General features: G+C 27.4%; 1 protein-coding gene across 1 annotated transcript; it reads left to right on the forward strand.

Annotated features, from left to right (window-relative positions):
• Positions 1–1132: 1132 nt before the first annotated feature.
• On the forward strand, positions 1133–25309 carry Phum_PHUM233790 (mitogen-activated protein kinase ERK-A, putative; the record flags this gene model as incomplete). The annotated part of the gene is made up of 8 exons (XM_002426010.1): positions 1133–1329; positions 12859–13044; positions 21655–21761; positions 22452–22537; positions 23377–23586; positions 23666–24056; positions 24150–24246; positions 25255–25309. 8 exons carry the CDS (start codon positions 1133–1135, stop codon positions 25307–25309), a joined length of 1329 nt encoding a protein of 442 aa, XP_002426055.1.
• Positions 25310–27965: the final 2656 nt, after the last annotated feature.

Genomic DNA, 27965 nt, shown 5'->3' on the forward strand with positions numbered 1-27965 from the left:
ATATATATATATATATATATATATATATACTATTTTTGAAAAATAATAAGAATAAAAATTATTATTTAAATAATTGATTGTTTATTTATATAAAAATAAAAGTAAATGTTTTAAAAATATTAATAATATTATTATTTTTTATTTATTTATAGAATTTATATTGTTTTAATTAAAATTTTCTATCAAAGAATTATAATAATAATAATAATAATAATAATAATAATAAGAGTTGAGAGTTTAAAGGAAAGGTTATTATTGAATTTTATTGGTTAATTTTTAAATAAGCGCATGCGCAAAGGATTTCCTTTGTGAAGCTACTTTGCAGCTGTTCTTTTTTCTCATTCTCTTGCTAGTGGCCATTTTGGCTCGGGAAGATGTTGATGTGATGTATTAGTTAAAGAAATGATGTGGTTTGTTTTTAGATGATTTTAGTTTATAGTTTTTTTTGATTTTTTTTTTTTTTTAAGTAAAATTTAAGTTTTTTTTTCTTTTTTTGGTTTTCTTTTACGTATTTATTAATATTCGTGCGACTTTATTTTAATATACATATATATATTGAAAAGAAAAAATAAACGTTTATTAGTAGTTTTTGATTTTGATTTTGAGTTTTAAGCAATTTTTGAAAGGTACAAAACAAGAAATATATTCAAAAAAAAAATATTCATCCCCTATTCGTTTTACATTCGAAGCTTCGTTTTTCACACTCACATTATTTGTATTATTTGTATATATATGTATAATTACACATATTTGTAGAATTTTATTAAAAATATTTATATATTAAAAATATACAAGAATAAGAAATCTATAAAAAGTGAAATTAAAAAGGAAAAAAAAAAAAAAAAAAGCTTGAGAAAAAAAGTATGCTTTGTTATATAAAAATGGTAAGATGTCTGTCGAAATATATGAGGAGTGAACACCGGATATAGTCATGGTTTATGGGAAAGGACACTGTGTATCCGTTAATTTTTTTAAGAAGAAGGAAACGAGTTTTTTATTGAATAATAATAATTCTCTTTACAAGTATTTTCGACTGACAAATGTTTCACATAAATTTTAGTGGTTAACAAAGATTTGGGGCATCGCACCCCAGAAAAAAAAATAGTTTATTCATATATAGAGAAATCTATTAATGGCGGTAGTGGGCCCCTCAAGGCACTCACGTGTGTCAATGTCGTCGCTGTTGCAAACGTCAGGACATCAGGGCGCCATCCTGGCAGCGGCACAGCCTTATTACCATCCTCAACATACTCACCAGAGTCCAACAACACCAAACCAAGATGTACAACCTGATAGACCAATCGGTTATGGAGCTTTTGGAGTTGTGTGGTAAGCTTTCATCATTATTTTATATTCTTTTTACTTAAAATATGTTTAAGAGGATCATGGTTAATAACTCGAAGGAGCATACATAGGATGAGGTTTATCGTTTATAACCAAGCCAACATTTTTAATTCAGTTATGGTTCCCAAAAAAAACAATATCGAACATGAATGCAAATTTTGTAAGGTACCCATGAAATGGTTTCCACATTAGCATCCTTTTTTTATATCACCCTCTGAAAAGTAAAGGAAATAACATTTGCAGGGTTCAGTTGCTTAGGTTTACTTTTCATTTTGCCTAATGATTTGTTTTCGGTTTAAACCCCTTTATGTAATTTTGAGTTTGACAAATTTAATAATAAATAAATATTTTAAACTTTGCAAAATTAATAAATTCATTACTGATTTTTTATTAGGGGAATTGATTTCACTACTTTCTATATTAATTACCACATTGGAATAATTCAAGCTTTAAAAAAAAAAGAAACTTGTATGTAGTAACTACTATAGTCTGTAAATATCGAATAATGATAATAAGTAAAAAAAGGAAAATTTTAATTATATTAGAGTGCTTTGTAAGGAGTGGAAAGGGGGAGGGTGTGTGTGTGTGTGTGTGTGTGTGTGTGTGTGTGTAGGGGAAATAGGGGGACAAAAAAATCAAAAGAGATAAAAAGAAATTGATTGTAAAACAGTTTGACTGTGGAGTTTTTTTATTTCAAATTAATTTTTTTTAAAGTAAAAAAAGGAGCAAATTGTGAAAATTTTTTCCTTTTTTCCTTTTTTGTAAATGCGTTTTATTATTCCTTTATTACATAAAGCATAAAATACAAGCAAAAGGTTTGAAATAAGTGAGAGAGAGATAGGAGAGAGGATTTTGTTTCTAATTAAAATCCACGTTTACTGAGCCAAATCAATTTCATGTTATACAAGCAGGTGGCACTTGATTTTAAAAAAAAAAAATTACAGGCAATTATTTTTTTTTTAATAGAAAGCAGGCTGAACAAAAGAGAGAGAGAGAGAGAGAGAGCATATGTTTGTAATTTTATTTAAATTATTATTATCATCACATGAAAATTAAAAACTTATACTTTTTTTGTGTGTTAATATTTTTATTTATTTATTTTAAGCATATATAGTAGATTTTAACTGCAAATTTGAAAAAAAAAAGAAAAAATGTTTTAAAAACAAATTGTGTGTGTGTGTGTGTGTGTGTGTGTGTTATTTCATACAATTTTGTTGTTGTTGTTGTTTTTAAATTATATTTTAAAAGTATTTTTAAAATTGTTTTGTTAAAAATATTTTCAAATGTCGACAGGTGTTTTTTTTTTTTTTTTATGCTTAGGTATTACAACAATTGCAAAAAAAAAATAAAATAAAATAGAAAGAAAGAAATTTAAAAAGGTAAAAGAAAAGAAAAAAAAAAATGGCAAGAAACTGAATACCTCAATGTGGTATTGTATTCGGCCTTGTTTGTTAAAGAACAACGACGCTATGTGCATCCCTAACTTGGGGGGATAAGCTTGTGTTGTTATTATTAAACAGCTTGCCATAGCTAGAGAAACCAACCTTGAGTTAAGTTTTGAAGGAAAAAAAAAAAAAAAAAAAAAAAACGTTTACCTTTTTAAATACAAAAATGAAATTCTCTACGAGTTTTATATAACAAAAAGAAATCATTTTAAAAAGGAAAAAAGGGAAATTTCTCAGGGTTGAAATTTTATTTTTAAAAAAACAGGGTTCACAATGCATTCTTACAGCAAAAAGTCATTCATTTAAAAAAAAGAAATTTGTTAAAACACCCTCCAGTCATGAAACCCTTAGCTCATTTTTAACGAACCAGCAACTTCCCTCTTCGACTTTGATCCTTTTCTCAGACTGTTTTCACAGCCACTTTTTTTTAAAAATCTGGTTGTTGTTTGTTGTCGTTGTTGTGATTTATGATTTTTAGTTTGGTAGGTTTTCTAAATTTGATTGCAATTTTTAAATATTTGAAAACCAACACGAACACGAACAGAACGATAAAAATTTCATAGATAGATAGATAAATAAATAAACGAATGCACAAATTTAAAAATAATAATAATAATTAATTTAGTTTAATCGATAGAGATTTCCACATGTGAACCTGTTGACGATGCAACGATTAAAAAAATAACTAAAAATAAACGTAATCATTATCATTATCGTAACATTGAGTGAAAGAAAATATTAGCGAGGCAAAAGTATTACACGTTGGATTTATGTAATTATATATATATATATATATATATATATAAAATATTATATATTTATAAATAATTTTTTTTTTTTTTGTATAAATTTAAAGTTTATAAAAAAATGAAAGAAAGAAATGTGGAATCTCTCTCTCTCTCTCTCTCTCTCTCTCTCTCACAGAATGAAATTTAACGCTCTGCCAAGTTTATATTTAAAAAAGAAAAAGAAGGACATTGTTATTTAAAAAAAATTATGGATATTTACATTAAATGCAAACAATAATAATATTTAATAAATAAAAATTGGAAGGAAAAAAAAAAAAAACAAAACATAAAACGATTCACTCTTATAAGTTTTTTTTCTCATTTATAAAAATTTCTTTGTGTCTTTTACAATATGGAGTCGTAGGAAAATTTTTTAATTTTTTTTATATTAAAATATTAGAAGCACGCGCACGCACCCACCGCACGCACACACGCACGATGAAAATTGAGTTTAATAATAATATTTGAAAACTGGAAGTTAAATATATATATATATATATTTAAAATAGTAGGACATGATAATATAAATCAATGTTTAAATTTTTCTCTCTCTCTATCTCTCTCTCTCTTTAAGATAAATTATCTTTGACTTTCACTTTTCGTTCTTACACACGATCATCATCATCATCATCATCATCATCATCTTACATTTTGTTCCGTAACAAACAACCTCATTGTCGAATTGCTCTAATTAAGTGAAGGAACTGATACTGGAAATATCATCTTTTCATTATCAATATTAAATGATTATTATTATTAGTATTATTTACACGAGTTTATTAACCTTTTCTCTTTTAAACCTGAAAGAAAATTGTAATGAAAACCTTTTTTTTGTAAATTTTTCGGAAAAACCGTTATAAAATTTAAATACTTTTTTATTTTTTCCGTTAATTTCCACGACGTTTATTAATACGTTGTCACGTTTGTTTTCAGGTTTTTTTTTATTTAATTAAAACGGTTTATTGTTTTTTTTTTTCTTCGCCGAACTCTTATTATTAATATTAATATTAATATTATTATCCCTTCGTTTTAAATTACGATTATAATTATTTTGAATACAGGAAATGAAAAATAAATAATTTTTTTAGTTGGTAAATTAGGGTTCGAAAAATTACGTTGCTTTTTTTTTGGGGGGGAGGGGGAGGGAGGAGTTCGTGGCATTAGGGGCATTATTCCCTTATACGTATATACTTATTGTTGTGTTGTTTTTTTTCCCCCCCAAATGTTTTTAATCGTTTTAAATTAGATTAGAATTTCTTTTGGTTGAATTACTATATAACTATTGCAAAAAAAAAATAACGAATGATGGCGTGCAAGAGAAGAAGAGTCTCTCTTTCTCTCTCTCTCTCTCTCTCTCTCTCTCTCTTATTATCCCGAACAGGTGTAAAAAACAAGTCTGCAAAATTAATTCTCAGGCACCAAACATTAAATTAACTATCGGTTATTTTTTTGTGTCTGTGCTCATTTACAATTAAACTTGTACTTCATTAATTATATTTTACATTATCAATTTTATTATATACAATTTTATTATTATTATTATTATTATTATTAAAAATTCCCTTTTATTTGCCCTGGAAAAAATGAGTTTTTAAATTTAATTCTCTCGTAATTTGGTTTTTTTTTTTTTTTCTAATAATTTTTGTCTCGTTACCTGAGGGGATTTTTATACATAGAATTTATTAAATTACAACCACCATATATTAAAGATAAATAAAATTTATTATAAAAAAATAATAATAATAATAAAACGTCTTGTAATGATTACTTTTTGAAATCTATCTTTCATTTTGGAGAGACTATTAGTAACAAAAAAAAATTGATCCATAAAAAAGGCTGTCTTTTTTTTTTTTTTTTTTTTTTAAATAGTTAATAATATTAATAATAATAATAATTATTTGCCTTGAAAATCGTGAAAGGTCAACCCAAGTCAGTCATAATATTTCGATTTGAATTAATGTAACAAAAGAGAGAGAGAGAGAGAAGGAGAGAGAAAGGGAGAGAGGGAGAAAACATTTCACGTTTTATTCTTATTAAAAAAAATTATTATTATTTTTTTTTTTAAATTTAAATTTAAATTTAAATTTAAATTTTTTATTAACACGTTAAAAATTTATTGAATTGAGTTTTGACATGTTTTATATACGCGGTCGTCGTCGTATTATTTAATAATTCGTTGTCAAGATTTAAATTTTTATTTTATTTTATTTTATTTTTTTTATTTTTGCAAAATAAAACTTTACGTACGATGCAAGGTTATTTATTTATTACTCAAGTTTTGTTATTATTATTATTATTATTATTATTACAATAATAATGGTTAAGGTAATATCACGACGATAAATTTATCATTATCATTTTAATATCACTGGAGTTGAAAATATTATTATTATTATTATTATTATTATTATTATTATTATTATTATTATTATATATTTAATTTCATTTGTTATCGTTTCGTTAGAAAACAATAACAACAACAACAGCACAACCACACAACTGACCGCAGCGAATCGGACTGATAAACAAATAAACAAAACACGTTGTGTTATTCCTACGAAATAAATAAATACGAGAGAGGGGGGTGAGGGGAAAGAGGGGAGGGGGAGGGGAAAGGGAAAACTTAAAACTTGTTTAGTTTTTGCAAATTTAAAATTTTATTAATTTTTTTTTTTTTGTGTGTGTTAGGTATTTTTGCAAATATTAAGCGTTTGGGTATGTATGTGCGTACGTACGTAAGGTTTAAGAATAGGCATGAAAAATGTTGTAAAAGAATTAAATTTTACATTGAGAGAGAGAGAGAGGGGGGGGGGTTATTAGATTCAGGCTGGTAACTACCAAATCATTCGTCCATTAGCTCAATTTAAGCCATGAACCGTGAATATAAAAGTGTATTTTTTTTTTTTTACGCGGTTATACGTGCCTGTATATTATACCTGTCTGGCTCCATATTTCCTATGACGTATATAATAATTTAGTCGTAGGAAAATGCATCGTCATAGGCATTCGTAGGTCCCAGTGTATATCAGGGGCGTTTGTATAATAAACATTAATTTTTTTATGCTTTGTTCCCAACGTAATAATCACATGCGATTGGTCAAATATATATATACACATGTTTAAACTTTGTAATAATAACAACTGTCATCCTTTTTCCGATATGATTGACATATCAATGTTAAAATTATTTATTTTATTTTTTGTTGACCCGAAATCATTATTAAAATGTTGTAATCGAGTAATATTAAATATCAGGTACGAGAAATTCGAAACTTTTATTTTTTTTTGTTAAAATTAAATGTCATTTGATTTTTAAAAAAAATAGGTTTGGTGGTTTTTTAAAACGCGACCTGGTGGCTCTTATAGTAAAAATGTGTACGACGCGGATATTGTGTTATGATTAAAAAAAAAATTTTTTTTTTTTTTTCGGAGTAAAACATGGTTGAAAAAAATAAAATAAAAATAAAGAATAATATACACATTCTCAGACAGTATTTTCACTTTCACCAATGGTTGTTGTAACAATGAAAGTTTTGCAAAAAAAAAAAAAAAATACGAAATACGAAAAGTAAATGTGAACCTAAAAAAAAAAAAATATGTCGGCGTAATGCGGTTTTTTTCGTTTTTTTTTTTTTTTTTCAAATATTGTCCCCGATTTGTTCTAGACTTTTGTAGAAAGAATTTTCTTTTCTCGGTTGGTTTAATTGTTTTAAAGTAAATTAAATAAAGTTCCTTCCATGTTGCCAGAAGGGCAAACATTGTTGTGAAAGTATTATTTGAACCTGGCAAAAATTTATTTAGCATTTAACAACCCAAGTCGCACCAAGTTTCAAAAATTCTCTCGAATTTCTAATAATTATTATTAATAAGCTACGGGGGGAGGGGTGGGGTGAAGGGGAAGGGGAAATCGAGCAATATATTAAAGATTATAATAATTTCGAGATGATAATAAATTTTTTTTATTTTTATTTTCGAAAAGCTGATAGTTTTTTATTTTCTTTCTCTCTCTCTCTCTTCGTTTTAGCTCTTGAAAAAAAAAAATAACTAATATTTTTTAATTTAATGCCCCCCCCCTCTCTCCTCACATTTTTTTTCGGATATTTCAAAAAAAAAAACGGTTAGATTATGGAGGATGATAATATAGAAAAAGTTTGAAAAATTTTTTGTGTAAAAAAAAAAACGTCCACTTTTTTAAAATTTATATACATAAATATATATATTTTGATATTATTATTATTATTATTATTATTATTATTATTATTATTATTATTATTATTATTATTATTCTAAACATGGATGGCGTAGTATTTTAAATAAATAATTTTTTTTTTTTTTTTTTAATAAAGTATAATAAAACAATGAAATTATTTAAAATGTGCGGCGTTTCGTTTGTTTGTTTGTTTGTTTTCAAACAGGAGGTAACCATTGGGTGACAAACGAAGAAAAGAAACGTTTAAAAATAAAAATTAAAAAAGAAACTTTTTTTTAAACGTGTAGTACACGTGTTTTCCAACGAACGTTGGAATGAATTTAATAGTAATGTATTTATACATATCATTTTGTGTATATATTTGTTTATATATGAATATATAAATGCGTGAAGAGAAACATGATTATTTTATATATACACAGACATTCTTTTCGTTTATAAATTTTTTAGTGCGACTAATTTAAAAAAATTTTTTTTTTATGGCATCAAGAGTTTTTAAAAAAAAAAGTATCTTTTTTTTTTTTTTTTTTTGGGGCTTCTTTCCATTACCCAGCTGCGAGATGCGGTTATAGAACTAATTGATTATTATTATTATTCTTTTAATAGAAATATTTGAACCCTTAACCTTTGATTCGACCTGAATCAACCGCCGCTTAGAATTCGGTTGAATATTTTTTTTTGTTTTTTCGTTTCTTTGCTCGGAGCTTTCTGTAAGACGAAGTTAGAGTATTGTATAAAAAGCTTTCGAATATTATTTTCTTCGTTCGCTAATACGTAAACATGATGGTTGTATGTGTTATTGATTGTGTCGTCATTCATAAATTTTGAATTGTTTTAAAAAGATTTTGTTAGATTTTGTTAGAAAATGTATTTTTTTCCCCGATGAGTTTCGAATGGAAAAGAAAATCACATGGTTGCTATTATTATTATTATTATTAATTTTTTTGTCAGAGAAGTATGTAACGTTGTGTGTACTTTGAGGCCAGATTTTTTTTTTTTTTTGCGTAATTTCACCTTAGAATTTATTTTCACGTAATCAACACCTAAAAAAAAAAAAAAAAAAAAAAAAAAAAAAAATTTAAAGCGGTATAATGTTAATTGAAACCTACTTTAACTCAATTATCTGGGAGTTAACGAATAAATATTCCAAAAAAAAAAAAAAAAAAAAAAAAAGTTAGTTTGTTAGTTAATTTCAAACGTCGATCGAACGTCGAACATTTTCAGGCTCGTTAGATTTTTATTTTTTTTTTGCTGAAACATATGTGTATATAATATAATTTGCTGACACGTGAAGTACTCGAAATTTTTTTTTTAACTCGGTTACTTGACATGATTTCAGTTTTGCGAACATTCATTGAATTTTTTTTTTTTTTTTGAACTCATTTCTCGTAATATAATTTAGGTCATCCATGAGTTTGGGTTAATAATAATAATAATAATAATGTAAACTTGTAAAAGTCAGCATTTTAGTCCCGTGAATACGAGCAGAATACATTTTACAGTTTTCTTTTTTTTGTCTGTTCCTTTTTGGGTAAAAAAAAAAAAAAAAAAAAGAAAAAAAAATAATAATAATTAAAATGCATTACATTTTTTTTTTTTTTTTGGGACGATGCAAAAAATTTTGAGGACACAACAGGTTGTTGTTGTTGTTGTTGTTTTTCTTTCTTTCTTTTTTTTTTTTTTCTCGTGAAAATTAACATTAATTAGGTATCGATTTGTTGTTAAACGTGAAGCGTGAAACATGGCGCCCGCAAAAATTAGGTCTTTGCTTTATTTGAATTAAAATTTTTTTTTTTTTTTAATGAATTATCCACGTTTACGTGTAGCGTAATTTGTGAGACATTAAACGGAAAAAAAAAAAGGAAAAAGAAAAAATTTCCATCCGTCAAACGTTTTAAACTCGTCAAACGAGAAAAATTATTTGTTTATAACTCGAGGGTGATATAATAATAATAATAATAATAATAATAAAATCAGCTGACGATTGTTTTGTTTTTGTTTGCAATTTTTTTAAATACATACTCATATCAATCATTATTATTATTATTATTATCATGGCTCGAAGGTTAGAAATCAAGTGTGTTAGTTATATGGAAGTGTGTGTGTGTAACATACCGTTTCTGTATACTTTTGATGGATTCTTTAAATAAAATGGAAAGTTTATAATTTTGTACATAATAATATGCATTGAATTCATTCACTCACTCAGTCAAAAAAAAAATTTTCTCTTTGGAGATAAGCCAAAGGAAAAGAGCTTTTTAATGAAAGCTCACTCTTTGAAATTAAAAGTTTTTGTGTTTTTGTTTTGATTATTTTAAAATAAAATATTTGTTGAGAGATTTTATTAAAAGTAATACAAAATTTGATTTTTTTCTCTTCTATATTCATAGATATTAAAATATTTGAAATGATTAAATTTAAACGTGGGTTTCGTATGATGATGAATAAAAGAAGGGAGGAAGGGGGTTGGGGGTAGGAGGGAATGGGGGGAATAATAGCTTTTCCAATTAATCAAAATTTAAAGAGCGTTAGAAATTTGCCCCCCCCCCTCCCGTTTGTTGGCTTGGTTTTTTTTTTAGAGTCACGATAATTTTTATATTTAAATGTAATTTGATTCATTAAAGGTATGTAAAAGGTTTAATATTCGATCGACTTTGTTTACGTCGAACCTTTATAAAAAATGTGTACCTAATTATATAATTTATATTATCAAGACGTCAGGTAAAACGAAACGATAAAAACAGAGAAAAAATCTGTCGTGCGTGTTGTCGTCGTCGTTGTTGTTTTTATTTGTTTTGTTTACAATTTGAGTTAAACGAAGAATTTATTATTATTATTATTAATTAATTAATATCGTGAAGGGAACGTAACGGAAAAAAAAAAAATAATACAAATATCGTTTCTTCGACAAATTTCATCTGCTGAACATTTTACACTCTTATCTCGCGTTTCTGTGTTAGTAATCAATTTTATCATTTAAAGAAAATATTTTTCTTAACTTGAGAACGCTGTTGCTACGTTTCGTTAAGGAATGTGAGGCTCAAAGTGAGACAAAACTCGAATTTTCTTTAAAAAGTAAATTTTCTAGGTTTAAAATGTTGTAAAGATGTCTAGGAAAAATTTGCAAACGGATTGTAATATAGTTTTCTCGTTGCAGTGTTCGTAATAGGGAATGCGATTTTAAAAAATGGCCTCAAATGAATCGGTAAATAAAGTAAAAAAAAAAAAAAATAGTAGTTGTGAATTTTCACGTGCACGGGTAAGAGAGAGAGAGAGAGAAGAAACAACGACCCTTTCTAATATCATCGATGTGGGTAAAAATGACGATCCATGGCATGCATGGGTCATAAAAGAAAATTTAAGGTTATTGTCAGTGTATATATACCTGGAATCGGTCGTAAATAAAATATTTCAAATGTCAAATTGATGAGTAAGCCATTGGTTGGTTGGTTGGTTGGTTGGTTGGTAATTCTTTGTCGTGGGTAGTGCTTTTCTATTTTGAATGGATCATTTCTTTTTCTCTCTCTCTCTCTCTCTCTCTCTCTCTCTTCTTGTTCGCTTTTGAATGAGAAAATATGTTTTTTTTTTTTCTTTCTTTGCTCTTTGATTAACTTAATTGTGAGTCGTTTGAAAACGTACAAGGCGGAATTTTTTTTTTTTTTTCTCAAAATTAAAAATACATCGTACCCATAAGTATAAGGTGGCATCAACAGGTAAAATTTGTACAATTACAATACCTTTACCGAAATATTTCCAAGAACTTTGATGTTTACAAGTGGGGTTTTTTTTTGTGTGTTAAAGTAGAAATGGATTTTACGAAGAATTTCGATTCAAAATAAAAAAGAAAAAAAAAATTACAGTTCACTTGCTTTGCACTTGTACACTTTATATATTTTTTTTTTTTTGTTGGAATAAGAATTCTCTCACGTTTCCTTACGATTGACGACACCCTGTGTCTGTTTAATAGAAAAAATCCGAAATCGAACAATCCGGTTGTTTGTAAAAAAAAAAAAAAAAAATTGAAACATTGCAAGTAAACCTTCGAAATGACACTTATTAGGCGAGTAATTGAAATTTAACAAAAAAAAAAAAAAAAAAAAAAAAAAAAAACGTATTTAGTAGTAATTTTAATTTTAATTTAAATTTAACCCTGACCAAATGTGCCTGAAATTTATAAATGTGCTACTTGTAAACTTTTCATATTAATGTCAATGTAAAAGTAATTTATTACAATTATTATAAATTATTACTAAGAAGACTTTGTTTGCAGCTTCCCCCCCCCCCAAAAAAAAAAAAAAATTAATTAAGATGTATTTTTATTTAAATCGTAATGAAGGCATTTCAATAAAAAGTAATTGTATAAAAATTATGTATGTTTGTTTGTTTGTTGAGTGTTAAGAGTTGTGTATGCGTTGTAGTAGTGGTAGTTGTAGTTGTAGTTGTAGTAGTAAAATTATGAGGAAAAGAAAAGAAAAAAAAAAAAATTTATTAGTCGCCACGGATAATAAATTACTGACGTCAGAGGCATATTGCGTTAAAAGTCCATTTTAGGAATCTTCTTATTGACTCGAAAACAATTAATGACAAATTTTAAATTTTCTATTCTTTTTTTGATTTGTGTGCGTGCGTAATGTTAAAGTTGGTGCCAAAATTAGTATCGAACCGTTTTTATTCAGCCATTTAAAAAAAAAAAAAAAAAAAAAAATGTTCTAACGGCAACAATATCTATCATCTTTACAAACCGTTTAAAAAAAAAAAAAAAAAAAAAAACAGCTTACAAATTATTGTTGTTATGATACATATAAATTCAAATTTCATGTTTTCCAAATTTATTTTTTAAATTTACCGCCGTTTTTTAAGGTTGCTCGTGTGAAACGAGTCGGAGCCAATTCTCGATGAGATTGCACTCGTTTTAAAGCAATCGATTTAAAAAATAATAATAATAATATTTATTACATCGAAATGAAAAATTTTGAATTAAAATTGAAGAGAATGATTTGTTTTTTGCTCTCAATGCATACATATTGAGTGTCTTTTAAGGCGTTTTTTTTTTTTTTTATGTTTGTTTCAGGGCCGTCACGGACCCGAGAGATGGTCGTAGGGTTGCCTTAAAAAAACTACCAAACGTCTTCCAGTCTTTGGTATCATCGAAACGTGTTTTACGAGAATTGAAAATGTTGTGTTTTTTCAAACATGAAAACGTCTTATCTGCTTTAGACATACTACAACCGCCACATTTGGATTTCTTTCAAGAAATGTATCCTTTTCATTTATTTAAAAAAAAAAAAATAAGATTATTTAAAAATGCGGAAAAGTGCAACCGGGGAAAAAAAAAAAAAAACAAACAAACAAAGCAGTTAGCAGTAGGCGTTTTGGAAATTTTTGGAATGAGGTATTTAAATCTTGTTAAATTGATTAGTCATATGCAAAAAGACCAAACACGAAACGATATTTAAAAAAAAAAAAAAAAAAAAATTTCTTTTTCACTCGAGTTCGCGTCAAAAAGAAAATTAAGAGTCCATACAATGACTAATAACCTTAGTTTTGAAATTTTTTTTTTTTTTTTTTTTTTGTATTATTCATAACGCGTTCATTTGTTTGAGAAATTTTTCACGAAGGTCGTTTTTTTTTTTTTTTTTTACAAAAAGAAAAGAAAAGAAAAGAACAAAGTTTATTATTTTGGGGGCCATTTTAGTAGTAGTGGTATCCTTTTGCATCTGTTGCCTTGCTGTATATAATTTGTTAAAAATAACACCCCACATTATATTCTCTCGAAATCAATTACAGTTCAATGATAAACACATGACTGTTTAAGAACACACACAAAAGACAAAATTCTGTTTGGAAAAAAGACTTGTATGATAAAAAAAATTTTTTCTGAGTCATATCGATTGTTTTTTTATTAATATAATAATAATGGAGGTAGTGGTTGTTGTATTAACACATCTGGGTTTCATGGGAAATTTTTTTTTAATTTGGTTTAAATGACGTTAGCTTGTGAGCCAAGTAGGATTGCACACAAGAGGAAACCCCCCCCCCCGAAAAAAAGAGGAAAAAGGGGAAAAATTAATGAAAACAAATTTATTACTCAAATATTATAATTATATTTTCTTGTTGAATTTTTATCGTACGAGTCACGTGTTTTTTTTTTTTTTTTTTCCCCCCCCCGATTCGGATGAGGTTCCCATGGATGAGTTTTCGTAGCTTTGCCTCTTCTGGTAATGAAAATAGTTACAAAAGTTGTTGTTTGTTTGTTTGTTGAAAATGTTAAATATTTTAAAAATTGCAGAGCGAAAAAAAAAAAAAATAACGGAGGGAAGTTGGCACATTAAAATGCGTTTAAAATGGTGAAAGCCGGTCTTGTGAAAAAAGCGTAGCAGATGGGTGAGGCGACACATACGCGAGAAACGGTTTTAAAATATTCCCTTCCCTTACGATCGTTAAAATCCACATGAAAAATTTTTTTTACCTTGGATACGTTAGATACGTTCGAAATACTTTCTAGGCTAGAAAAACGCGGCGTAAACGATATAATAATAATGATGATAAGTTTGGCCTTTATTGGCCAGAGTATAGTTTTTGATAAGAGCTTTTTGCGTTGCGTTGCGTTTTTCCCTTTTTATATTCGTCAAGTCCGAATTGAGTCAATGTAGTTAGTTGATGATGATGATGATGATGATGATGATGATGCGTCGTCATGACGACGATCTTGGGTCGATGAACGTGCTGTGGGTCGTTAAGATGTGGATTTTTCGGGAACCTAAAAAATAAAATGGGGGGGCGGAAGAAAGGAAGGAAGGGAAAAAACCGAAAAAATTATTTTTTTTTTTTTTCCTTTTTATAATTTTGTTGCTCTCATTTTTTTTTTTTTTGGGGGGGGGAGGGGTTTTTAAAGAAAAGTATCACCTATCGTTTAAATCGGTTTTCTCTCTCTCTCTCTCTCTCTGTATGACGCGTGTGTTACATAAATATTTTAAAATTTCTCAGCATTTTTTCTAGGCAGGCTCGTCGTGACCTAATTGCGCGATGACAAAAAAAAAAAAAAAAAAAAAAAAAAAAAAAAAAAGTTTTCTCAGGCTGTAACTGAGAACTGTAACTGTAAAAACCTATTAAGCAAGTTGTGTTCGTTTCACGTTTAAAACACATAATAATAATAAACGCGCGTATTAATATTTTTATTATTATTATTATTTCTCTCTCTCTCTCTCTCTCTTTTTTTTTATTATCAAACGGACGAATAATAATAATAATAATAATAATTTTTCAGGAGGAAATTTCAAAAAAGAAAAAAAAAGAAAATAATAATAATGATGATAATAAGATAATTTGATACGAATTTGTCATAGAATGAAATAAATAATTACTTGTGCGAATTAAAATTTTTAAAAAAAAAATAAAAAATAAAAATAAAATTATGGTCTTTAATTGTCGAAATTACGGTTGTAAAGGCAAGAAAATTTTTTTTTCTTACGTTGGTACAAATTAAAAACTAAAAAATTAACGCGGTAAATTATTTTCTAACAGTAAATTTGAAAAAAAAAAAAAAAATCTCCGAAGGGAAAAGCCTGAATTTTTTTTCTGTTGATGAATATATTCCATATATGAGAGTCCGTATATATTTACGTGCGTGCGTTTCCTCGCACGCGTTTAATTCGTAATTATTATTATTATTATTATTATTATTATTATTATTATTATTATTATTATTATTTATATAAAAAATAAATACGTTTTTTTTTTTTTTTTTTTAAAAAAAAGGAAAAGGAAAATGCCGCTAATTAATTCTAACTGATGCTGGATACAGATAAATTAATTAAGATTTGAAATATTTAAAAAATTTTAAAACGAGATAATGGGCAAAATAATGCTTTCCTTTGTGTGCGTTTGTGTGTATAAGAAAAACCCGCCTGTTTGTCGTTTGTTTCATTTTATTGGGCTACCCCCCCCTTTTTTTTTTTTTTTATTTCACAAAACGATCTAGATTTTGTGTGCGTGTGCGTGTGCGTATGTGTGTGTGAAACGCATGATTTTTTTGAAGTGTTGACCGACTTTTTTCTTTTTTTGTTTTTGTTTTGTTCATTAATGTTCGACTTATGTAAGTTCTGCGGTGTTTTTTTTCTCTCTCACTCTCTCTCTCTCTCTCTTTCTCTCTCTCTCTCTCTCTCTCTCTCTCTCTTTTAGTTTTCGAGTAAACACGACGATGACGACGACGATTCCCACCACCACCATGTCGACCAAGTTTTTATGAATCCCCGTGGCAAAAGAAAAAAAATAAAACTTTTATTATTTTTACGTTTTTAAATTTTAGTCGGAGAGAAAATGATAGGCGGGAAAAAGAAGAAAGAGAAAAGTTTTTTTTATTTAAAACTAAACTAAACTAATAAAAAAAATTATGGACGTGAAAAAAAAAAAAAAACAGATTTAAACTTGTGTAAAAAAAAATCTTGCGAATAATTAATTACTAATTATTATTATTATTATTATTATCGGGGGGGGGTGCTAGGATTAAACAATAAAATTTAGATTTTTTTTTCGTTTTCCTCTTCTTATATTAAAGTTTTACTAATTAGAAAATAATTGTAAAAGGAGAGAGAGAGAGAGAGAAAAGGGTTTAAAAGCTTTGGTACATTCAGGCCCAAGTTTCTCTCTCTCTCTTTCTCTCTCTCTCTCTCTCTCTTGACTACTTTACAAATGAAATGATCATAATGGACGTTTTTTACTCTATGTGGCACGTTGTGTCGTCGTCATCGTCATAGATCACCCTTTTAAAACTAGTACTAGATTTTTCCCTCATTTACCGCTTTGCATTATTCTCTTTTTTTTTTTTTTTTTTTTTTCCTTTTGTTCTTTCCTTTCATCCGACCCTATTCTATATACCGTTGTCAGATAGATTACTATTAAGTGTGCATATGTCAATAAAAAAAGAATTTAAAAAAAGGAAAGGAAAGGAAAGGAATGGAAAGGAAAAAAAAGTTTTTATTTCGCGTCGGAAACGAATCAATGGTGGTGTTGATAAAACTAAATCGATTTTTTCCTAGAACCCCAATTCCTCTTTGCCATTATTATTATTATTATTATTATTATTATTATTATCATTATCGATCGAATCCTATGGAAAAATATAATATCGTAACGGTTGAACGTGTTTTCGCTATGATATTTTTATGGGTTTAAGTATACCCGACATTTACGCGTACGCGCTTAAAATTTTCTTCAAGTTTGAAATTTAAAAAAAGGAAAAAAAGGAAAAAAAAGGAAAGCGTTTCGTTTTTATTCAATTTATTGCGTAATATTTGCCAAATCGTTGTTGTTGTTTTTTTTGCAAAACAGTTGAAAACAAAAAACAAAAAGGAAATAATAATGAAAGAAAAAGAATGAGAGAGATAGAGGGGGGGGAGGGAGGGGAGAGAAAGGGGAGCATGGCTTCTTTTTTTTTTTTTTGTAAAATGGCATTTAAAAAATAATAATAATAATAACTTCATTCGCTTTTTTACATAACGTAGAAATGTTTTGTTATTGTTTTTTGTTGTTGCGAAACGTTGTAAAATTTAAGTTAAAAAATTTTCTTTTGTTTTTTTTTCTCTTAAATTTTCGAGGTATGTAAGGATGACGCCGTGTTTCCGGTTTTCCGAAAAAGTTTAGAAATATCGAAAAATTTTTTTTTTTTTTTTTTTGGATAGTAGGAAAAGATTAAACGAAAAGAAAAGTCAGTCAAGAGCATCATTTACAAATCGTTTCATAAAAAAAAAAATTTCTTTTGTTACGATGACATAACGTGAGAGTTTTGAATACAAAGATTCGAGAAAAAAAAATTTTTTTTTTTTTATTTGTATGTTGCAGTTGTTGTTGTTGTTCAGATGATGATAATGATGATGATGATGATGATGATGCATCATTTGTTGTTATATCGTGCGGTCAATTTTTTTTTTTTATTTTTATTTTATTTTTCACTCCCTCCCTCGGTTTCAAATGCGGGTATTAAAAAGCGGTCGGTGTTTGGTCGGTTATGTATAAGAAAAAATTTGTAATTTTCATTGAAAGGAAATACTCGAGTTTCGTAGTCATCGAACCTTGCACAACCTCCGAAAACCTAAATTACACTTTTGTGTGAATAAAAAAAAAAAAAAAAAGTATAATAATCGATATATATATATAAAATTCGACCGTGATTGTTATTATTATTATTATTAAATTATGGTTTTAGTATTATTATTATTATTATTATTATTATTATTATTTATTCTAATCATTCTGGTCGTGGAGTAGTAGTTGCGTCTGTAGTCATGGGTTTTTTTTTTTTTTTTTTTATACCCTAAGCATTTTGCAAAAACGTAACAAAAAAAAATTTTTCTTTTCTTTTACCGGAGGGAATGATTACCATTATTATTATTATTATTATTATTATTATTATTATTATTATTATTATTATTATTATTATTATTATTTTTACATTCGAATTAAAATATTTGGAAAAGATGAAATGTGATTGATGATTGCATGATTTCGATGCGTTCGTTTTTCCCTATCGAACCCGTGGGGGGGGGAAGGAGGTGGGAAATTTGTGTTTTATTTTATTTCCCGTGAAAAATTAATTTCTCCCCCTCCCAAAAAAAAAAGAAAGAAAAGAAAATTATTGTATGTGATTCAATCGATCGATCGATTTTAACAGTAAATTGTAGTGTTTCTCTCTTTCTCTTTCTCTCTCTCTCTCTCTTTCTCTCTCTCTCTCTCTCTTTCTCTCTTTCTCTTTCTCTCTCTTTTTTTTTTAATTCGCGTAAATCTTGCTCAATGTTTTTCCTATAAATCGGTTTATGCGTAATTTATTTCTCTTCTAGACGCTGACTAATTATTATTATTATTATTATTATTATTGAATGCGTTTTCGTATTTTAATCTGCGAAGGTAATATATTTTATTTTTTATAATGTCACAGCTGTAAAAAAAAAATTATTTTCGAGTAGGTTATTTGATACATAAAAAAAATCATATCCTACACATCAAAGGTTGTGGAATGCATTATTTAGATCGTTATCCCTATTTAAGTTTTTCTGCGGTCACGTCAGGGCTTTTTTTTTTTTTTTTAAATGTTCAGAATTACGAAATTGTATCTTGAGACGTAAGCGACATAGTTTCTCTCTCTCTCTCTCTCTCTCTCTCTTTTAATTGTATATTTTAACATTTTCGAGTCGTTGACCATCAAGTTTTGGTATACATATATGTACGTTGATGCGTATTGATTCTTAATCCATTCCAACATGGAGAGGGCATTGGAACAACACGCACGTGTTGCATCTACTTCTGAGAGAAAAAAGTAATTTTTAAATCGTATACTAATAAAATTGTACGTTGTGTCGATTGGTTGTTGTTGTTGTTTTTACTAGGTAGTATTATTATTTATATTTATCATTTATCCATTCAAATATGATGCGTGTGTGTGCGTCTGCTTCTGTTTTAAAATTATGCACACTTTCATAATAAGAAGGCGGTGAATAAATGCACAATGGTGTTGTTACCGACCTTGAGTTTCAAATGATAAAATGGATATTCGGTTAACGAAATGAAATCATTTTAAATTTTCTAATTTTTGCCATTTCTTCGTTGATTTCGCTTTAAGAGAAGAAGATTTTTTTTTTTTTTTTTAAATCCGTTGAAAAAGAATTTAATTTATTAGAATGCCAATGGAAAAAGGTGTCTGCGTAATGTCGTGCGTGCGACACGGACGATGACCAGAATACATACCATTCAGGTCTGCGGCTTTCTGAAAAAAAAAAAAATAAGAAAGAAAGAAAGAAGGAAAAAGAACGGAAAAAGAACCTTGACCCTTTCTTGTGACCTCAAGCACACACACACACACACGGATCAGGCTTTGTTCTTTTTTTCTTATAGGAAGTTACAAGTATCTGTACGTATTATTATGATGATGATGATGATGATGTCCGTAACTAGTTTTTTCTTTGTCTCCAATTATCCCACGAGGAATTTTTTATTTTTTTTTTCGGGGGGGGGGGTTAAATTTGTTTTTTTTTTGTGTACGTAAAATTGGAATGAATGATTTGGATTGACTGACACACATAAATAAATAAATAAATAAGTGCGTTCGATTGTTTTTCGTGATTCGTTTATTCGTTGATTACTTTTTTTTTTTTTTTTTTTTTTTTTTTGTCATTTCCGGGAAAACTTTTCTTTGTCGAAAATTTAACTATGTAGTAGTAACCTTTTCTTTAGGGTTACATGCTTTTATAATCGAAATAATACAAAATTTCCATTGTTATGATTTTTTTTTTTTTTCAGTCGTTATGACGTGTCATAATCGCACGTGTTAAAAAACGTGTAGTTTATTTTTTATTTTTTTTTTATTTTTTTTTTTTTTGTTCCAAACGGTTGAAAATTATTTTGTGCAAAACCGGGCGCAGAAAAATTTCTTTTTTTTTTTTTTTTTTCTAACGGATAAAAAGAATAAGTAATAATAATAATAATAATAACGAGACTTAAAGTCGTAACGAGTGAGAGAGAGAGAGAGAGAGAGAGAAAGATAGAGAAAATGTCTTTCGTCAAATTGTGTAATATATATACATTATTACATCTATTAATACATGTCTTTCGACAAATCCGTGTCGTTTTATAATAATATTATTACTTTTTAAATGGTCCTCTCTCTCTCTCTCTCTATTCTATCAATGCAAAAAGAAAAGAAAAGAATGGAAAAGAGAGAGAGAGAGACGGAAAAAATAGAAATTTAGTACTTTCGTGTACTCTTTTTTTTCTCTTTTTTTCTTTCTTTCCATATAAGGGAAAAAAAAATTACTCGTAAATTAAAAAAATGTATAAAAAAATGAGAATAATAATAATAAATAAATGTTTTTATTACGAAAACGTTACATAGTAGGGGTAGAGAGAGAGAGAGAGAGAGAGAGAGAGAGAGAGAGAGAGAGAGAGAGAGAGAGAGAGAGAGAGAGAGAGATGATGAAGGAAAAAATGGTGAGGTGCAAACATTTAAAATATTTCCAACGCCGGAATCTCGGTTTATTTAAAGTTGAACTTAAAAATAATGTCATACCCGAATCATTATTATTTTCACCGCGTCGGATTAAAAGGAAAAAAAAAGGAAAAAGGAAAAAAGGAAAGAAGAAAAGTTATAAAAATTGTTTTTTTTTTAACGAGTGACTTTTTTAGTGGTTTAATAATAATAATAATAATTTCTTCGCGGCATTATTAATAATCACATGTCGAATAGATTAATTAAATATCTTATGGGTAAATGTCGTCATCGATATCGATGAGGTAGTAGATGATGATGATAATGATGATGATGATGATGATGATGATGATGATGATGATGATTTCGCATTTGGTTTTATGTGTCAGGAGGAAATAATTATTATTTACGTGAATAATATTGATTGAACGGCGTGAATATTTTAAAGAGTTTGAAAGTGGGAAAACGAAGACAAAAACAATACGATGTGACCTATTTGTTTATATATATATATATTTATAAAAGCATGCGAGCGAGCACATGAATTTATTTATTTATTTTCTTTTTGTTAAAAGAAGCAGAAGATGGAAACCAAAAAACAATTCAGGTATAATAATGTTTAGAAAAAAAAAAAAAAAAAAAAAACAACTCCTATTACCAACAAATCATCCTCTTAATCATTACTATCTGGCCAAAGGCAAGTTCATAGTTCATTTAAAAATTTTTAATGTCTACTGCTTTCTTTGTTATCGCACGGCCTCCTCCACGTGATTTGTCTTTGGTTTCATTTTTGGGGAGGGGGGAGGGGGGAAACAAAAAAAAAAAAGAAAAGTAAAAATTTTTTTTATTATATAAATGATTCATTTTTCCTTAACTTATCCCCCTATACAGATATGTAATAACAGAACTTCTTCAAAGCGATCTCCATAAGATAATTGTTTCACCGCAACACTTATTTACGGACCACATAAAAGTTTTCCTTTATCAAATATTAAGAGGTTGGTAATAATAATAATCATAATAATAATAATAATAATAATCGTTTTTCATCTATTATAAATTTTTATATAACAAAAAAAAAAAAAAAGAAAAAAACAATTTTCATTCATAAATACGTTGTTGTGTGGTGGCTTGGTTCGCTGGATGTCAGTTTTTTTAAGTAATAATAATAATAATAATAATAATAATAATAATAATAATAATAATAATAATAATAATGACGTGTAAAAAAAAAAACATTGTCGAGTTTATAATTAACCCCGGAGAAGAAGAAGATGAAGTTAGGATTAGGAAGATGTTGTAGAATTGTAGTAAAAAAATTTAATATTATTAAGTTGATATTATATTATTAAAATAGGTTAATATTATTATTATTATTATTAAAAAAAAAAAAAAAGGAAGGGTATATCGAAATTCGTCGTCGTTTTCGTCTGAATAATTAATTTTTTTTTTTTTTTTTATTAATGTTTTGCGGTTAATTAAAAAACCATGTGACCTGTGACCCGTAAAAAAAAAAAAAAAAAAAAAAAAAATTGAAACGAATTTTAACGATGCTCTTCGTGAAAATCCCCCTCCCCCTCCCCCGCCGCTTTACTCTTTTTTTTTGTGCTTGGGTGGGTGTGAATTTATTTATTATTATTATTGTTGTTGTTGTTCTAACGGATGGAATGGTATTTTTTTTTTTGCAGGACTTAAATATCTTCATTCGGCTAGGATTTTGCATAGGGATATCAAACCTGGAAATCTGTTAGTTAACAGTAATTGTATATTAAAAGTGAGTTTTGATGCATTTAAAAAAAAAAGAAAGTCTTTTTATGTGCTCCGACTACTCCTTCTCCCTTCCCCTTTGTTTTTATTTTTTCATATTTACCCTTCTCTTCCTCTTCCTCTTCCTCTTTTCCCCCCCTCTCTCTCTCTCTTTTATATACCTTCGTTCCATCAAATTGTAGTATTTCACCGGGGAAAATGGTTTTATAATTTGTTTAGCATCGGTTTAAAAAAAAAAAAAAAAAAAAATTAAATTATGCACGTGTGCGTGTGCGTGTGCGTGCGTGCGTGTGATGAAAATGCATAAGATTAAACGAGGCCGAGGAAAAAAAAAAAAAAAAAAAAACTAATATACTATTATTGTTATTTTTTAATAAAGTTTTTTTTTTTTTTTAATGGAAATACTTTATTAAATTCACAGTCTAATTATCACGCTATCTTAAATGATTTTTTTTTTTTTTTGTTTCGAAAAAAAAAGAAAGTTAATGCAAGAGACTATAAGATTTATATATATATATAAAAAAAGAAAGAAAATTAAATTGAAAAGCGACACATTTAGTAGAACTATGTCGTCAATATATATATATTACTTATAAATAATATTTTATAAGAAATTTATTTTTTGCTATGATCATCATCATCATCATCGAGAGTTTAATTTAATTTTTTTTTTTTTATTAGTTTTTCGAAAAAGGAAAAAATGAAATTTTATATTGATGTCGTTTGGATATTAGGGTTTAAATGTTGTTGAATTTATTTATTTATTTTTTATTTATTTATTTATTTTGTTTTTTTTATTATTGTATTGGTTAATATTTTATTTTTTTCCCCCCTTTCTTTTGTTAGATATGCGATTTTGGACTGGCTAGAGTCGAAGAACCTGATCAATCTCGAAATATGACTCAAGAAGTTGTCACGCAATACTACAGAGCACCCGAAATATTAATGGGTGCGAGACACTATTCGGCGGCTGTTGACGTTTGGAGCGTCGGATGCATTTTCGGAGAATTGTTGGGAAGAAGAGTTTTATTTCAGGCTCAAAGTCCCGTGCAGCAGGTATTTAAACGAGATACCACCATACCTCGAATTTAATCATACGAATGTGTGTATACGAAAATAATTTTAAAAATTTCAGCTGGAATTAATTACCGAATTGCTCGGTACACCCTCTCTCGGAGATATGAAATATGCTTGCGAAGGTGCCAGAACTCACATGCTTAGAAGACCCGCAAAACTACCCTCTCTCTCCGTTTTGTACACACTTTCTCCACAAGCCACTCACACTGCGGTACACCTCCTGTGCCAAATGTTGGTCTTCGATCCCGATAAAAGAATAACCGTGGCCGATGCTTTGGCTCATCCTTACCTAGACGAGGGACGACTGAGATATCATTCGTGCATGTGTAAATGTTGCTATTCTTTGGCAAACGGAAATAGAAGATTCACGTTGCAATTCGAACCGACGGCATCTGACGTTTTCGATGACGAATGGGAGAGGCGGTTGACTTCCGTCATGCAAGTAAAAGGTTGGTTTTAAATAAAACGTTGACATTTTTTTTTTTTTTTTTGGACGTCGCCATTGTATTAAATTGTGTTTTCGTTTGATTAATTTTTTTCAGAGGAAATGCATACTTTTATTGCGGATCATTTAAACACATCGGGTCGCGTTCCTCTATGCATTAATCCTCAATCGGCTGCATTTAAAAGCTTTGCCAGGTAAGGCAAAGGTGGACGGACGGACGGACGGCGTCCGCGTCACACTTCAAGACGCATCGCATTACTGGTATGGGACTTATCCTTCTTTACATTCTGTTATTTTCTTTTTTTTTTTTTCTTATTATTATTATTATATTTATTTATTTATTTATTTTTAGTTGAATGGTACGCAGTATGGAATAGACATGTTTCCCCCGCCCCCACCACCCCTCCCCCCAGTAGTAGTGCACGTGTAGCTTAGATAATAACTGTGTCGTTGTTGATATAACTGTATTTCTTACTCCTCCTCCTACTCCTCTTATTTAAACTGTCATTTTATTCAGCGAAGTATACAAACATTTTAAAAAAAAAGAAAAAGATAGATAGATAGATTGAGACAAGGAAGAGAAAAAGAAAGATATATATATATATTTAAAAATAGATGTTTGTTTAAATAAAAATAAAAAAAAAAATAAAATAACGACGACAGTTTTTTTTTTTTTGACATTGCCAATATTATTTATTGGAAGTTTGCAACATTATTATTATTATTATTATTATTTTTTTATTTTTAATTTTATTATTTGGATTTATTATTATTTATCCATTAAGTGAAATCGTAAAAATAAATTAACCGTAACTGTAAAATTTAAAATAATACGATTTTAATTGTCCGAAAAAAAAAAAAACATTGTACGGTAGTAGTTTAAAATAAATGCATAAATTATTATTATTATTATTGGAAAAATAAGAGTTATTTATTTACTTAGCACGAGGAAAAACGCATGTAGATATAGATAGAAATACATATGCATATACATATACTAATTAATTTTAATAATAATTGGAATATTTAATAATGTGATTATAGTAGTTGATTTTACGTAAGAAAATAATAATAATAATTTTATTACGATTCCGTATTGTGTTGCCCGTTGAAAGTAGCCGCCATTTTGCGTATTCGCATTAGTTTTTGGTTTTATTAATTTTTTTTTTTTTTTTTTGTTTTTTTTTTTTTGTTTTTTCCAGTTCTAACGTTGCTCATCCGGCTGAATTGCCGCCATCTCCTCATCAATGGCACTGACGTGTTTCCCCGCACCTCTCCCATCATTTTCGGGGAGGTTTTTTATTCGGAGTCGATGTTGGCATTGTGAAAAATAATAATAATAATAATAATAATAATAATAATAATAATTAATTAATTCAAAAAAGTGGTGATTATGTTGCATTCGATGTCTCGTATAAATTTATAAATATATATATATATATATATATATAGGCTCAGTTTTAGTATAAACGGTACGCTTTTTAAATTTTTAAGGGGATTAATGAAAAAAAAAAAACATTGTAAACGTTATTATTATTATTATTATTATTATCATTATTTTTTAACTACTACTACTAGCACTAGTACTACTACTATTATTATTATTAGTAATAATATTGTCTTCGTCGTAATTATTTTTATTGTGTAAAATTATTATTAATTTTTTTTTTTTTTTTGTTAGCGCATAGTCAATTTTTTTTTTTTTTACTACTATTATCATTATCATTATTATTATTATTATTATTATTATTATTATTATTATTATTATTATTATTATTATTATTATTATGAATTTAAAAAAAAGGAGACAAAAAAAAGAAAAAAAAAGACAAATTTAGAAACCTTAAAGACTGAGATGGCGGGTGGCGTGTGTGTATGTATTAAAAATTATTTTTTGTGAATTGCCTCATATTTGATTATTTGTAATAATTTTAATTAATTATTAATTAATTTAATTAATTAAATTAATTAATTATTTAGAAAGCCAGCCGTGGAAAAAAAAATAAAATAAAATAAAATAAAATAATGTAAATATTTATATGTAGTCTGGCTGGGAAAATAATTTAGGGCTTTTAGCACTTGAATATTTTTTTTTTTAGGGAATATTATTATTATTATTATTATTATTACTATTATTACTACTATTAGATGATGATTGTCTTTGATTGTTGTTGTTGTTGTTGCTTTTTGATTGTTTGATGGAGAAAATTGATGAAAAAAAAATTAAAAAAAAAAAAAAAAAATAGTGCCAATATTTTGTAGCGTTTTATTAATGAGTAGTAGGAAAAAATTTCGTGATTACGTATTTTGATTTATGTTTAAAAATTACAAAAAAAGTGTTCATGATATCATCCACGTGTTTTTTCTTTCTCACTCTCTCACTCTCTCTCACACTCTTTCTCACTTTTTTTTTAAAAAGAAAATTTAATTAAATGTGTGTGGGGTAAACAAAAAAAAAAAAAAAAAATTATATTTTGAATTGTGTTTATTGAATTATTATTATTATTATTATTATTATGTGTGATGGTGGTGTCGTGGTATTTTTAAAAATTGTAACGGTTTTTTTTTTTTTTTTTTCCTCTTTGTCTAAGTTAAAAAAACAAAATGGTGAGCACGAGTAGAGAAGTACACGTTTGCTGGGAATTTAAAAAAAATTTAAAAAAATATCGAAAAGTTTTTAAAATAAATATTTGTAACTATTCAAGGTTGCGATTTCAATTTCTCTTGTAATTTTAATTTTTACCCCCTCCCCCTCCCCCCTTTTTGTGGGGAGTTACTTAAGTAATTTTTTTTAAACGAGTTTTTGTATTAAGTTAAAAAAACAAAGGGATAGGTTCGAACGAACCTGTGGAAATCCCTTGAATTATATTGTTTGCCGAATGTTATACCCCGCATAATGACTTTTCGATTATTATTATTATTATTATTATTATTATTATTAAAAAACGTAAACGTGTACGTACTCGATGCGTATATAAAACTTGTGTTTTTTTTTTTTTTTTCAAATGTGTGTGCGTGCGTGTGTAAAATTTGGTTTTTTTTTTTTTTTTTTTTGATTCAAGTGCTTATCGTTTATCTACTGGAAAACAAAAAAAATTTCATCATGCCTTTATATTTGTATATAGATATGTAAAAGAAACTAATAATAATAATAATAATAATAATAATGATAATGATAATAATAATATTGGAAAATTATAAGGAGAAAAAGAAAACAAGTCATCGACTTTTACATTTTATGTAATATTGTAGCAATAATTAGATTTGATTTATTACTATTTTAATATAAATAATAATAATAGTAATAATAATAATAATGGTAACAATTACAACAGCAACAGTAATGATAATAATAATAATGATGGTAATGTGAAAACTATCGAGAGATTGCTTATTTTGAAAAGTAAATAATAATAATAATAAAAATAAGTTTTTTTTTGTGTGTGTGTGTTTTGATTAAAGGAAAGCATTTAATTTGTCAAGTAAGGTCAATTTGTTATTATTATTATTATTATTATTATTATTATTATTATTATTTTATAATTGAAAATGTATGTAATTTAAACCCGAACACGAAAAAAAAATTTTTTTTTATTTTTTTCCGACGGGGGAGGGTCGAGTGGAGGGGGCGGTGTTTCTTTGTGGGGGGAGGGTGGGAGGGACTGTGTTTTTTGTGTGGGGGTGGGGCGAAGGAGGGAGATTTCATTCATCTTACAGAAATAATTCATTGCAGTTTTTTTTTGATTCAAGACTAAACGCATTTGCTTAAAGTTTAAGAAAAAAGTTTTTCACTCTTGTATAAATAATAATAATGATAGTAATAATAATAATAATAATGATAATAATAATGATGATGATGATAAAATATATATATATATACAAACGTGCATATATGAATGATGAATAATAGAAA

The sequence above is a fragment of the Pediculus humanus genome, genomic scaffold (assembly GCF_000006295.1).
Source record: "Pediculus humanus corporis 1103172107597 genomic scaffold, whole genome shotgun sequence".
In the NCBI taxonomy this organism is placed as follows: Eukaryota; Metazoa; Arthropoda; class Insecta; order Psocodea; family Pediculidae; genus Pediculus; species Pediculus humanus.